General features: G+C 38.8%; 1 protein-coding gene across 1 annotated transcript in view; it reads left to right on the forward strand.

Moving 5' to 3' along the window:
• The window catches only part of LOC118423909 (receptor-type tyrosine-protein phosphatase N2-like), a gene marked incomplete in the record, with an annotated part of 95,991 nt that overhangs the window by 37,125 nt on the left and 43,908 nt on the right, over nt 1-14,958 (forward strand). The window contains 1 exon segment of the mRNA XM_035832220.1: nt 10,757-10,804. Within this exon segment, the coding sequence (XP_035688113.1) occupies nt 10,757-10,804 (48 nt within the window).

A 14,958-nucleotide genomic window follows, 5' to 3' on the forward strand; every position in this document is an offset into this window, starting at 1 on the left:
GACATCTAAGTGTTAGAAAGATAATACAAATGTCTGTCATGGTACATGTTTAAGAATTAGCTTGTTAAGTTGTAACTAAGTTTTATTATTAGGCTATTACTTCAATTTAAGTGGTGCACCCAAAATTTTTTTGGTGCACCCAATTTTTTAAGCAGGGTGCAGCAGTGCACCTAATCCCAAAAATGAATTTCGAGCCCTGCTGATATTTCTTAGTAGAGGAGTTAAGTAGAATACTGAATGCTTTTTTGATGTGTGCCGCACTAATGAGTGCTGAATTTAACAGAATACAGCAATAACCATGTGAGTTATTTCTAGAGCACCTTAGGCACGGATATGTCCCTGGTCGAATTAATGATAGTTGTGTAAGTATCATCATATCATTCATTTAGACACACAGCATACTAAAGACCTACCGCGGTGTCCCTTAAGCCGATAGAGTAGGAAGGCAAACTGACAGGTACAGACCTCTTGAGTCTTATGTTATGCCTTCCAAACAGACAAAAACATAAGTAGAAAAGAAAACTCTTAAGTAGTTCCAAAGCTAATCCCTTCACCACATTACTCCCCTACCACCTATTACAAAATCTAATTTCACATGTGGGTAGTTCAAATCTCATTGATGTGTGGGTGCAAATCAATTTTGGAAATCCCACTCTATAGATGTACGTACGCCCACCTGTTAAAGTACACCTCAACAAGTCCTGCATTCAGATTTCCCATCCTATTTTCAAATGTGAGTTGATTTTGAATTAGTCAATTATGTTAAACTCGAATTCTGCAATTTGATGCATTTCTCCATATTTGCCGTGATGCCAAAGACATCAATGTCAGATCTGCCTATAAGTATGGATACATCTGTTTGATCTTTGAGACTTTATCTTGCAATACCTTAAGGTCTGCCAAACAGTAGCACTTGGGATATCTCCTTTTCCGGAGATGTCCTAGCCCCATTTTCATGATACAAATGAATGTAGTAAAGCGCATATTGACTTTTCAATCCTAGGTTAGGACAATTAAATAACAGTAAAAGTCTATTTTTTTCCTATCAGGCCTAATCCAAAAATCCACCCTTCTTTCAAGCCAGTGCAGCATGGACCAAGTCTGTTATCAAATAAAATACAACACATTGATTGTCCCATTAGCAGGAATAATGGGTTTAATTTAGGTTAGATACTGTAGATTCTTTTACTTTTGCAGGCACTTAATTTTCCTTGGTTGTTAAGTTTGTTCACATTCATACAGATCAGTAGTACAGTTAGTATGTTGTCCAGTAGATACATAATCTTATGTACATTCATGATTTTGTGGCGGAGAGGTCACAAAAACTGTAAAATGAAACCACCGCAAACATCTCACAGGATCTTCACTCTAAAACAAGCAGCTTAAAGAAATCTGGCAAATGTAGCATAACCTCTGGGGTCTTGGTTGAGGCAGAGCATTAGCTGCCGATGGCCCTGCATGGTGGGGATGTGAAATTCTGAATGAATGGGCCGCCCTGCCAAATGAAAAGAGATGGCACTGATTCGCACTTAGCACCCAGGAAGTACGCTCATGTGGAGCTTGTGTGACGAGACGTCCACATAATTTGGAATGCTAATTGATAGAAAGAGAACCTAGGGGCCCTTTACTGAGGACTTCTCTCAAAGGAGAATCCAGCCCACGCTTTCTGGCATAATGAGGAATCACCACGGGACGGTAACAACATTCAGAGTACTTGCGGTGAAGGAGACTGTTGGAAGTCTTAAGTAATAGGACTGTTGTGAAGATATGGGGTCTGCAGACGTACAGACCACTGAGTTGGCTGGAACTGGGAGTACAGTAAATTCTACTCGCCTTGCAGAGAGGAGGTCATCTGATTTGACCTTGATCAACAAGATCATGGAATCTTGGGTAAATATCCATCTTGTCAGTTTGATGTCTGTTGATTGATAGTCTAAAATCTGGTGTTGTTTTTGTTCTGTTAGTGTTTTTGAGACTAGCCTTTGAAATTATGTGTTGTTGTTGCACATGTGTGGTGTTGTCATACACATAAAATCCATGGAAACCTGCAATACTATTAAGTGGAGCTTAATGACAGCTACAATGTAAAAGGTCTTAACGTTAGTAAATGACAATTTGTGAGGGTATAATGTATAATGTGTCTGCTTAACTACCAATTCTCAAAATTCCCATTAGGTCAAGATGGCAACCATGGTAAAGTGCAGTATAAATAGCTTTCCAAGTGGTAATGAACACGTAGGGCCATTAACAATTGACGTCAGAAAGACAGGTTAGTGGACCATTTTGACTTGTGAGAAGTGGACCATTTTGACTTGTGATGGTCAACTTGACCTTTGCATTGCGTAGCTCACGGTCATATTTTACCTTACATTAAACCTACCATTAACAGTTAATGTTTCATCTGAAACTTTCCTTTAGCTGTACATACGCATACAAAATATGCACTTTCATGCCATGTGCATGCATTATTCAATATTGTTGCACTTGTTGATAAAATGCCTCCTACAAAAGGATAAAAGATTACTTGACTTCTCAAGAGACAGTTACATTATGCAAATGACTTCCATACTTAAATTAAAGACAAACAGTTATATGCATGTGTCTACCTTTTGACCCATAAAGAACAATTAAAGGTTAAATTCAAATGTAACAGAACTAACTAAAGGTACTGTTTTTGTTACACCATTTGATCTGTGTCCAATTATAATGATTGATAACTAAGTTGTATACTAACCCAACACCTGAATTTATAGTATAACAAGGTATACTTGGACCTCACAGATCACTGGCAATAAGTCACTACTGTAAGAACAGTTTACAGTGAGCAGCGAGCATTGGTTGTTGCCTGAAAATCGCCAATGATCCCTAACAATTGCATGCTAATTGCAAAAATATTACGTGTTACTGTCAAAAATGTGTTTTCGAGCCTGCAAACTCGTCAGATGGATTTTGGCGCAATGTGACGGGTATTGTGGGGCAGGGAAAATTTAAGGTGTTAAAAGAAACTGTGAGGGGTATAAAATGGACTGAATACACTCAACTGTGTATGGCATGTTTTTTTAGCACTCATCTCCATTCCATGTACTATGTAGTTCATCATTGCTATTGCACAATGCATGAATGATACTTAAAGTTAACTCTTTGTCTTTTAGTTTTCTTGCATTGTCTGTAGTCATTGTTTTTCATTGACTTTTGAGTATCATTTAGATTTATATAGACGAGTATATTAATATTGTACAAAGATAATAGGTCTTACATTAAAAATTCTGGCATTATATTCAATTTGGCTTCTTGACCCTGTATATCAAAAATGGTTTTCTTGCATAATGCCTATAAGCAGTGTTTCTGAAATTCACTTTAAACAGCCCTGTTATAAACAGTGTAAAAAAACCTGAAAGATATGGCAGATCCAGAGAGATACATGTATTAGCATCCACTCACTGACTCAAAACAAAGAAGTCAACCAGTAGTTCTCGGGCCATTCATTGCACCTAAGCTTTGTTTGTCATAGCATAATGTACACTGAATGACTTAACCATAGAATTGCCAGGTGTAAGTGCTGTGTGGGTGGGTAATGGTTTGTTCTGAGCTCATAAAATGTTATATATTTATAGAAAATAAGTGCTGCATGATTGCAATTAGGGTTTAATGCGAATATACTTTTTGTCATACCTGCATGGACCGTGATTATATCCAACACAGGTGTTCTGAGCAGGTGATATTTAAGGGTTAATGGCCCGCCTCGAGGTGTATATGCTTATATAATGCCGGGGCCTTTGCAATAGCCACCAAATAAAAACCTCAGATTGAGCGAAGCTTTGTGGTTATAGCAAAGGACAAGGCGTTATGACACTATATACCCCGAGCATTAAGACACCATATACACCAAGAAACAGGTGGGCCTATCCCAAACTATCCATATTCATAGACAGACGAAACATTACCAAGAGGGTATTTCTTGCCTTTTGTCCCAACATTTTGGAAATCTTTATAACATTCTAACTGTGATAAGTAACTGTTTAGAACTGTTTATAACATTTTTGTGATGTTCTAAATATTTCCTAGTAGTCAGTATTCAAACAAGTTAGAAACATTCCGAACATCAAAGTCATTATTTCTGATAGTTTTGAAACTGTTCCAACGTAGATTCATCATTTGGGATCATATGTTCAAACATTGAAACAATATGATGAAACTGGGTCAGTGGGCTTCGAAGAGGGCAATACACATGCACATCCCTGACAAGTACAGGAAATTGTGTCTGTCTGCATGACAGCTTCTCACAAAAGAGTCACCAGTGTCTACTAAAGAAAATCTAAAAATACAAGACCCCAAACAAAAGACCCAGCTTAACAGCTTGGTTTATGGGGATAAGATTTTATGGAGGGAAAAAATGATGCAAATTGTTGAAACATGTGAGAACATGTGGGCAGCTTTCTAGTGTATGTTGTTAAATTGAATTACATGACAGTGTATAAATTGAAAATTGTTGATTGCATCAAGTTGCCTGTACATGACATTGTGCATGTCCTTGGTTGGATTGTCTGTTCAGTAGTCAGATAAAAGGTAATTCAGGTTCTATTGTATCATAGGAAATGGAATGTCTAGATGGTTTGTTATACATGTAGAAGTGTATAAGCATGAAGGGCATATTGGACCTACTGTGCAATGTACATGTCATCATAAGGCCACACCAATTTTATTTGTTGTTTCTCGGATTTCCCGACCCTATTTTTTCCGATTTGAAAAAATGATGGCCACACCCCGTGTTGACAAAATTTCACAGCCTGTCCTTTCTCAAATTAACTATGGGCCTCAAATTCCATTAGCTGTATGTACTTTTTTTGGATGGTACGTTTATAATTTTTCTTCAAACTTTGGACTTTGCTACCTGGGACCCCCTAAATTAATTGTAACTTGAGTAAGCCCCTCGATCTCTCCTACCCGTGACTTTTTGCAAAAGTTTTTATTGACCAACCGACCAACCCAATTTTTTTTCTGAAAAAATCCGAGAAACAACAAATAAAATTGGTGTGGCCTTGTAAGCACTTTCACTCACTTTCCATATCAACAATATAGGCAGGTGCTAAATTTACTTTTCAATGGAATGTAGCTGACTTAGAAGTGCAAGTACAGTTACATAATATTTTTAAAATTTTGTTGGCAAGTTTGTGATATTGTGCATTCTCCTGGTGCTCTCTTCTGTGAGCTATACATGCACACATTTAATGGCGGTTATTTGAGAGGGTTTAACTTAGAGTAGATCTCATACATATAGATGATCCAATGCACTGAAATGCAAACAGCTGTGTGACCCTATGAAGTGAAAAGAGCATATCATATATAGTCTGGTGTTTCAGGTTTATGTACCTTACCTGTAGAGTTTGTAAAAAGCTTGTAGCTTGTATTTTAAAGAAAATGGAGTTAGATTGAACTAGAAAGGCAAAATTTTTGCAAAAATGCAGAATGTTTTCCCATAGCCTTTTGTCAGCAAGAGTTGGAAACAGCGTTCCCGCCAGGCATACGTCTTTACGTCTTTGGACGCATTTTTTTCTGGAAAGACGCACTCGGCTCGGCTGAATGCGTCCATAAAAAAATCTGAGGAAAGGCTGACCTGTACCACCAGTGTACAAAATGTATCTGGAATCTTTTAAAAAATCTGTCTTTATACGAAGGAATCCTACCTTTACAATTTATACTTCAAATTCTTCACTTTCCGGTCATCCCAGTAGTCTGGGCATAGGGCGGAGCGCGGCACATTTTACAACTAGCGGACCCATGTCCGACACACCCCGCCACGAGCCAGTCTGAGCCGTCCGTTGCGCAATGCAATTTTTTGTAGTCAGTGAAATACATCTGACAGTCAGCATTCTTTAACACTCGAAGAAATCTTATGCAGATTTTATATTCTGATATTTACTTGTCCTCATTTTCACGTATTTGTTAAAGATTTGTGGGTAATACTAGTATTGAACGAACAAACTGTTCTGCGCGAGTGCTGCACATCTTAACAAAAGTTCTCACACCGTGGGCAGTTGATTGGCAGTCGGTTAATAATAATCTTTGACAACAGGCCGCTAGCGCCAATCAGTCTAGATTAGCCACCAGGTCCAAATCCAATCATCTTGATAACCAATCAGCGTTTGATAAATGTAATGTTACACTCTGTCATTGGTCATCGGGAAAAAACAAAACAAAAGTTACCGAGTATTAGCGCACGTGACGTTGGTAGCCGCCCGTGTCGTCTGGAGTTTCTTCCCTAGCTGCTAACAATTTACTATTAAAGTTTCCCCATTTATCCAAGTTAAAAAAAACGGTGCGCGGTAAATAAGTGAAGAATCCAAAACTATACACTTTATTTCTTATTTACAAAATTTCTCCTTCTTTCAAAAAGACAAAATTTGTGGCAGAAAAGGGGCCGCAATATTGTTGTCAAGCGTCGATCGAGTCGGCTGTGCACTAGCGTTGGCGCCTCCGTGGCACATGGCGCGGCACGCCCCCCTCCCCTGACGGACCGTCGATCGCAGCGCCCAGCACGTTGGGACGTCTTTCTGGCTACTGCTTCAAGGCTACACCGGCACTGATCACTGCCAAAGAGGCAGCAGATCGTCCTCCTTCGAGTAATGTATAACGTTCTTGATCTATTTAAAAAGAAATCCAGCCAAAGATTTCACGCCGAAAACGGGGTTACCTGAGGTCGCAGGAAACAAACGCACGCTCGTGGAAAATGATGGCAAGGCCTTGTAAAACCCCACCGATTCGAAAAAATTGAGTAAAATCATCGGGCAAAATAGAAAAAAACACAAAGTGTGATGGTGCCGTAATTTTATCGTCTCGGAAAACTATTTGATGCGGGAGGGCGCAACATCGATCGCACGAGGTAGACATTTTTTTTCAATGACGGAAAATATTGGCAGAATTTTTCCATGGGCTGACGAACTGGCTAGAGTCCTGTTTTGAAGCATCAAAAATCCAAAATTTTCATATAGACATGTCTGGACAAATAATACCCGGGCCAGATCACGGAAGGCTGATTCCCTGCAGGTGTGCTTATAGTTTTTTTTTTTTTTTTTTAATATAACGTATTTTGATGAAGAGGGTGGTCGTCGATAACTAAAAATGGGAGTAAAAGAGGCAACCGACATCCAATCTCAAGTGCGTGATTATCCTCTCAAATTACAGGAAATTGTGTTCTAGAGGGTTTGAAAATCCAAATTTTCCCGGGGGAGCATGCCCCCGGACCCCCCTAGAATGCGAGCGCCTGCGGCGCTCGTCTCGCGCCTTCGGCGCTCATTACGCCCCTCCCAAATATTTGGACGCATACTTTCAAGAACCTGGCGGGAACGCTGGTTGGAAAATATTGCTGATGGGGTCATTTGTGCATATGTCCAATGTTTGACACTTAAGGCTTATACCTGCTTAAGTTCTCTCATACCTGTACATATATATGGGACATTCAGCTTTATCTGAAATGATAAATGCAATCCCTAACAACATGTCCAAGCTGAGCCGCCCCTCAAATTGGACTCGCACAGACACAAACATTTGATAAAGATGGCCAAGCAGTAAGGTTGCTTTTCCAAGTAGATTTCTACACTTAGAAACTTAGTAATACATGTTTTGAATTCGTTCAGTTTTTATGTGAAATGCGTGGGTGGAAACGGGACCTGCTTTATATCTTAAAAGGTTTCTAGTAGAGGTTTTAAGCTCAGAAGATGAGAAGACTGTTATGTGAACCCATTTTGTGTCCTATTTATAACCAAAGTAGGTTGTGCACTTAAAGTAACACTAAAAGTAGAGACAGGAAAATTTCATGGCTAGAAGCAGGCTAGGGTTGTAGCCAGTGCCTGTCCTTCTGTCCTTTGAGGGATTTTGTCAGCTGGGGACGGGAAAAAATTGTTCACGTTCTGTCCTCTGTGATGGACAAAAATCTATAATTGTAAAGATATGAAAAAACAGATGCCATTGTATAGCTTAGTCTACCAGCAAAATTTACACATCAAATGCAGGAAAAAGCATTTCAGAAGGTCTAGATTTCAATATTTTCTGGGAGAGCATGCCTCTAGACCGTCCTGGGAACCTCAAAGGGCCTTCGATGCTCAATAGGATTTACATGCAAAGTCGATGGGATGGAAAATGATTTTAGACTGGCTACAACCCTGGATAGAAGTACAACCTTGAAAAGGTGCATCAAAGAAATTCAATGCACATACATGTAAAGTAGTGTAAAATACTATTACTTTTTAAATTTGGTTTACTGGTGAACTAGTTTATATAACGTTTTCCAGAACCTTTGCAATTATGAACATCTAGATTAGCCCTTGTTCGGAATGACTCCATTTTATTTCAACCTGCCTACCTACATGTAGTCCCTTGACCTACAGGTCGTTGGGGGGACAAGGCAGCTATGAACTTCAAGGTGGAGAGCTTTATTGTACATGTAACAGTTATTTTATTACATGACCACTGTAAATGAACTTATTTTAGAGGAGTTGATTTTATGGGAGGAGGGAAAAGGGGTCTTTGCGATGCTTGAGATTTAAATGATTCTTAACATAGTTGTACATTTTCAGTGTAATTATTTTGCAGTAGAAATTTCACTGCAAAAATATAGTGCTAAGAAAAGACTTGTTTGGCTGTAGTACCTAGCAAAGCTGCTATGTGACCCAAATTCCAACCTTTTCTTTGATAGATCAAGACATACATTTCTAACCACATACCAAAAATCTATCCACAGTTTCTTGAGATATGCTGAAATTAGGAACACCATTCTGCAGAATCTCTACCCAACAATTTAACCTTATTTTGGTTATAATGAGATTGTACACGTGTAGACCCTGGAGTATTCAACACTCCTGATGACCTAGAAGGTGCATGTAGAGAGATTGGCATTTGATGAGTTTAGGTTCCATTAGGCCGTCTCACAGGTCAATATAACGCCTAGTTAAGTAGAAACAAGCCAGCTCTGGGGACAGGCTTTACCTCAATTATGCTTACCAACTCCTCTGTAGTTCCAAATGAGAAGCATTTGCATCAGGGTTGTAGCCGGCCTGAAATCATTTTCCATCCCCTCGACTTTGAATGGAAATCCTAGAGAGTGACAAAAGCCTATTGAGGTCCCCAGGAGGGTCTGAGGGCATGCTATCCCAGAAAGTTTTGAAATCTATACCCTCTGAAATGCTATTTCCTGCATCTTGAGGTGTAAATTTTGCTGTTAGAATTAGCTGTTTTTTATCTTAAAGTTTTTTTTTTCTGTGCCCACCTGCAAATTCTGTCAAAGGAGGGAAGGACAGGCACTGGCTACAACCCTGATTTGCATGTGGAGAGAGTGTGGAGAAAGGTGCAAAATGATAAGAATGTCAGGCAAAGTAAGGTTATGGTGGCTGAATGGTTTCTGACTTGATACTAAAAGCCATACAATTATGTACAGTTTGCACATTGTATAATATCATACAGAAAAGCTTTTAATGGGACAAGTAAATAACATAAGGAATAGATTCTCAGCAAAGTACTGTTGGTTATTCCAAGCACACATCCAGCATTTACCGACCAAGCAATCACAAGCATGTATATTCATGGCAATGGATGGAACTCCCATGGACAGCTAGTGTGTAGGACACGATTTGATGCGCTGGTGTTTAAAGTGGGATTCACAGTGGCACAGGAAAGCCTGACCACTATTAATGTGGACTCCTGAGTGTTAGAAGAGTACTTCTTGAACATGAATGATTTCTATTCACAGCCATCCTTGTTCATCAGTTTGTTTATGTGTATTCTTTTCTAACAGTTGTATTTCAGGTATACCATATACAAACATAGTCTTCTATTTTATATTGCTATCACTTAGCCATATGCTTGAATAAAAGAAAATCCCTTATCAATTTTAGGGCTTTGAGGTTCATCTACATTCAGTTTGCAGTAATCCCAAGGGATTGGACAAACTACTCATTAGTATGCATGATGTCATTGTTTCCATGACTACAAGCCTAATGTCATCCCCTTTGCTGCTGCTTGTCTCCTTGGCTGTGTCATGTGAATGATGTTGCCATGACAACCAGATGATGTCATTGTAGTCATGGTAACAGGAATAAGATTACATTATACATGTAGTGCCTGCTGTATATCTGGCTCTTTTATTCCATGGAAAAATAAATCTGATATAATTATCTTTATAATATTCTGCTATATATGAACCAGCAAATATGTTTGTTACCATAAACTATATGTATCAAGTAAAATACCTAAAATTTGACCATAAAGGTTAAAAGATGCATAGTGAAATACTAGGATAATAACTGTGCTTTCCGTGGTGCTGATTTAAATGTTATTGATTTTTGTACTGAAATGCCATCCAAAGCTATCATTCTGAATTTTTCTGTGGCTTTTCAATGCAAGCTAATACATTCATTCAAAAACATCATGAAACAATTATTCCATTGCAATGTGATACAGTGGGTGCAGTTCATACAAAATTGACTAGATGGCTCTTGTGGCTTGCTCCAGGTCTCCCATAGTATGATGTAGCAGACCATAGACATTGCCTACAGTATTTTTGAAGAAATATGGCTTACTGGGACTTTGACATACATTGATACATTGTAAATTCTTTCCATTGATACATTGCAAATTCTTTCCAAATGCTTCTTAATTGAAGTGTTAACATCTTACATTCAGATATTCTAACAAAATTACTCCGTTGTCCTCATGCATTTAGGGATTTACTAAATTGATTTGTGTGTATAACTATTTCTTACAGATGAGTCACCATGTTGAGTTCTTGTTAAAGACCAAGGAACTACCACTAGTATGTATTCTATTGTGTTTGGTGGCTGGTAACATGTGCTGGTGTAATGTAGAAAATGTTACTGACATGGTGGCAATGATATTGAACATAGTTTAATTAATGGTGTAAGGGTGTGGATATAAAAAGGTACTGATGTAGGTACCCGAACCAACTTCACTTGCCTGAAATTTAAATAACATTTTTCTGTGACTTTTCACTTCCAGCAATGGAATTCTTTTCTTAATGTCCCTACTTTTCTGTGTTGACCCATGCTTGATACCATGACTGTGGGGGTTGTCGGGGTTGTGTTACTCATGCAATTGAAGTCTACAAAGACGTTGTCAAAATTTTTGATGAGGATTTCCTTTGAATTTCAGGTAGAAATAAGTGGGTATGAGCGTTGAAGCGTGCCCTGCGGAGGGATGGGTGTGTGGGTGTAGGCCGTCTTTTATCTTACACTTTTATCCTCCCATATTGTTGGAACAAAGTCGCTGGAACGCCGTAAGCCATGGCGTAGGTGGGAAGATTCCAGCACCACTTCTCCAATCTGTGCAAATAGTAGGAGGATTGAATAAGGGGATAACTGTTCACCAAATTGGAAGAAACATTAGAAGTAAAAGGATTCTGATTCAGAAATGCATGGGAAGTGAAGGGAATGAAATGGGGTATTTATTATATAGCAGGCAGTTGTTAAAGTAGAATTCTCATTAGTGGGGAATGTATCAGGTTACCGGTGCCTTCATGCTTAGTCTCAGGGTATCTAGCGTTACACATCCTGGAAAGTGCTCATAGTTAAAAAGGCAGAATCTTTTACCAAGATAGAATTCACTTAGCCACTAAAAACCTTCAAATATAATTTGTTACATGTCTGTGGCATGATCTAAATTGTGTAAATGTTTTTTCACATGCACGTATACTGTTGGTTGCTTTATACCCCTGTCACATTTGGCGAAAATCGATCGGACGACGAGTCTGCGGCAATCGCCCGAGCTTCGCTTATGATAATAACTTTATTGCACAACAATTGTACAAGGTACGAAGTATGGCTTATATGTGACAGGGACGGTTGTCAGATGAAAACTACGCGCAACCCTCTGTTGATCTTGAATATAGCCGATCTTCCATTGATACGCCCGAAGATCGTGGATAATGTGACAGGGGTATTAGGTAAAGTGTTTTGGTTGGCCCAAAACCCAATATTCAATTTTGACTGGCCTTAAACAAGCATGAACAACTAAGTAAACTAAATTCATTGTATATTGTTAGTGTCACAAGGGAATTCTTAATTTTACCGAATTTTTCTACTGCCAAATGAAAATGTAGAAATTTTTCACTCTTCAAGATCCGTAATTTTGATACGCCAAATTTCCTTCACGCATTGGTTACATCTGGAAGGCACAGGTAATCCTTTGAACCCACACGTACCTTGTTTTCAGAGTGAACAGGAGATTTAGAAATCCCTGGATTCTGTATCTAGAACTAGCAGGTAGTGCGCACACATCAATTTGTTGAATGATGAATACCAGGATCCTAAGTCACAATGCTGTAAATGCAGAAACTTTTGCGGTGAATTATTGTTAGCGGTTTTTGCGGCGGCCGCTTCATCGTGAATTTAAAACCACCGCAAACATATTTTCCATAACAGTAAGAGACTACAGTGCATGGTGCTACCACAAAATTAAATCCACCGCGAATAGTCCATTTTACTGCTACCGTGAAATTAAATCTCTGTGAACTTAAATGCATTTACAGTATTTTCTTGACTGTAAGCTGTGCACAGATCTCCCCTGTATGCATGTTTCATCACATTGAGAGGTGATAGGATAGGTTTTCTTGCACTCCTTCTCACTTGCCACTGTCTGGTACCATAAATTTTGATAGTATTGTAATGAAAATCAAGAAGCAGACAAAGTGAGAAGACATCTGAAGGCTATAAGTCTGCCTTGAAGTTAACCTTCCTTAAGAAGAAATGACCTCCTCGGCCCTCTATTTTCTATCCGGCTTGCTACAACAAGAGATGAAAGCCGCAGGGATTTTTTCAAGAGATCGTTTCATAGACACAAAGGAAAATGGAAATCGCAAATTGGTGTGCAGACTTAAGGGATGTGGGAGAGATACGTTTGTAGGCAGAAATCAATTCCTGCAATATAATTGTTGGGGGGTTTCTCTATTCAACCTTGCGGCACTTTCCCTATTTCTTTTGCATTACCTGCAGTAAATGCATTTAAGTTCGTGGGGATTTCATTTGGTGTTAGCGGGAAAGTGGAGTGTTTGCGGTGGTTTTAAGTTTCCTGTAGTGGGTTACACTGTAGTCACGTACTGTAATGGAAAAAAGAAAAAAGCAAAGCATTCAAATTGCTCCCAAATCTCTCCAAATTGCTTCACTCTTACTGTTCTGAACGAGAATTTCAGTTCGGTGTAGGTACGTGTTTGTAATTTTGATACAAACACCAATTTGCTGTGTTATTGATAGCAACCAAGTTACAGTGCCTTACAGCTTTATGTTCTAAGCCAGAGTAAATACATACCATTTATCTGTAGTGGACACCTTAATTTTGACCCATAGGTATAGCAAGGATAATTTCCTCTCTTTCTTCTCAAAGCCTACAAGTCTTTTGGCTTGCCACCTCAGTCTGTTATCTATTAATTGCCTTTGAAGAAACTACAAAGGAACCAACAGCTCAAAGAAGTGTGCCTTTTCAAGCTTGGAACCAAACCATAAAAGCTTTTGAAAAGATAAGATCAGAAGATGGTTTGAATTATGATTATATGGGTGCAGCAGGCAGTGATTCTTTGTACTAATAAGTAATGTTGTTAAGACAATCTATGCTAACCTTTCTCTTACTTTGCTTCGAATGTACAGACTATCGAAAAAAGTAGGAATCAGATCAGCAAGTATAAATTTGCACATTTTGTGTACAGTCAAACCTGTGTTAGTGGCCACCTTTGCATAGCAACCACCTGGCCATTGCGGTCACTTTTTGTCTGTCCCTTGGATTTTTCCCATTGACCTGAGCATTACAGAGATAGTCTATAGGGGCCACCCATCCAAGGCAGCCACGGCCACACGATTTCGACACAATGTACCGTAGATCAGGGTTGTAGACAGCCTGAAATCATTTTCCGTCCCCTCGACTTTGAATGGCTTTGGCGCAGCGTTTTTAAGGGGGTCCAGGGTCATACTCCCAAGGTAAATTTTGAAATCTAGCCCCTCTAAAACACTATTTCCTGCATTTTGAAGGTTCAATTTTGCTCACAGAGGACAGAATGGGCAAGGCAATATTGATAATCTACGGTACCTTTGACTTTGGCAGGCATGAATCACTTAAATGTTAAGACGATCAAGACAATGTAACTTGGTGAGAAACATCAGTGGGTACTGAAATTAATTGTAAAAATCTCTCGTGGTCAATTGATCAGCATTTTCTCTGTAGTGACCACCTGTCTATAGTGGCCACATTTCCTCAGTCCCTTGAATGGCTGCTATAGATAGGTTTGACTGTACATTGTTTATATTCCATGTCAGTAGTAGCGTCAACTTAACGCTAAACCCATGGCAGAGTATTCCTATCACGGCAACTGGACTTCCAAGAAGCTGAAGAAATGGAAGCGGCAGAGATAAAAGTGACCCTGTTGTCCTCCTGTGGAAGCTTCAGGCAGCAGGAATACAGCACACTGTTTGGGGTTCATGACATGCATGATGTTGCTGTACGTTATCAAAAACAGAGACTGAGGATTTTTTTTCTTTTCAAAATTTCTCTTGCACCCTTAAGTCCCTTTTGCAACCAAGTGTTGCTTTCATCATTACAAAAAAAACCACACACATGATAAGTTAAGATGTGCACTGTTAAGCCATTTTAGAGACTTATCGTTTCATCGAAATGAAAAAGTATTGGTCTTTTACCATTAGAGATACACAATGTCATAGATTTTGACATTATGATAATTATTGCGGACTGAGGGTATATGTACAAAATGTTTAAGATTGTCTAAGAATATGGTATTACCTACAATTAACCCTGCATTTTTCTAGATATAGATTTAACATTCTTGACAAAATGTATTTCCACAGCTATCTTTATGATTTTGAAAATTCATTGGCACCATAACATGACATTCTTTTAAGGAGGTGGAAAGGAGGTGAATCCTCTATTGTGAAGCAAAAAGTATAATTA

Source organism: Branchiostoma floridae, chromosome 10, assembly GCF_000003815.2.
Source record: "Branchiostoma floridae strain S238N-H82 chromosome 10, Bfl_VNyyK, whole genome shotgun sequence".
Taxonomy (NCBI): domain Eukaryota; kingdom Metazoa; phylum Chordata; class Leptocardii; order Amphioxiformes; family Branchiostomatidae; genus Branchiostoma; species Branchiostoma floridae.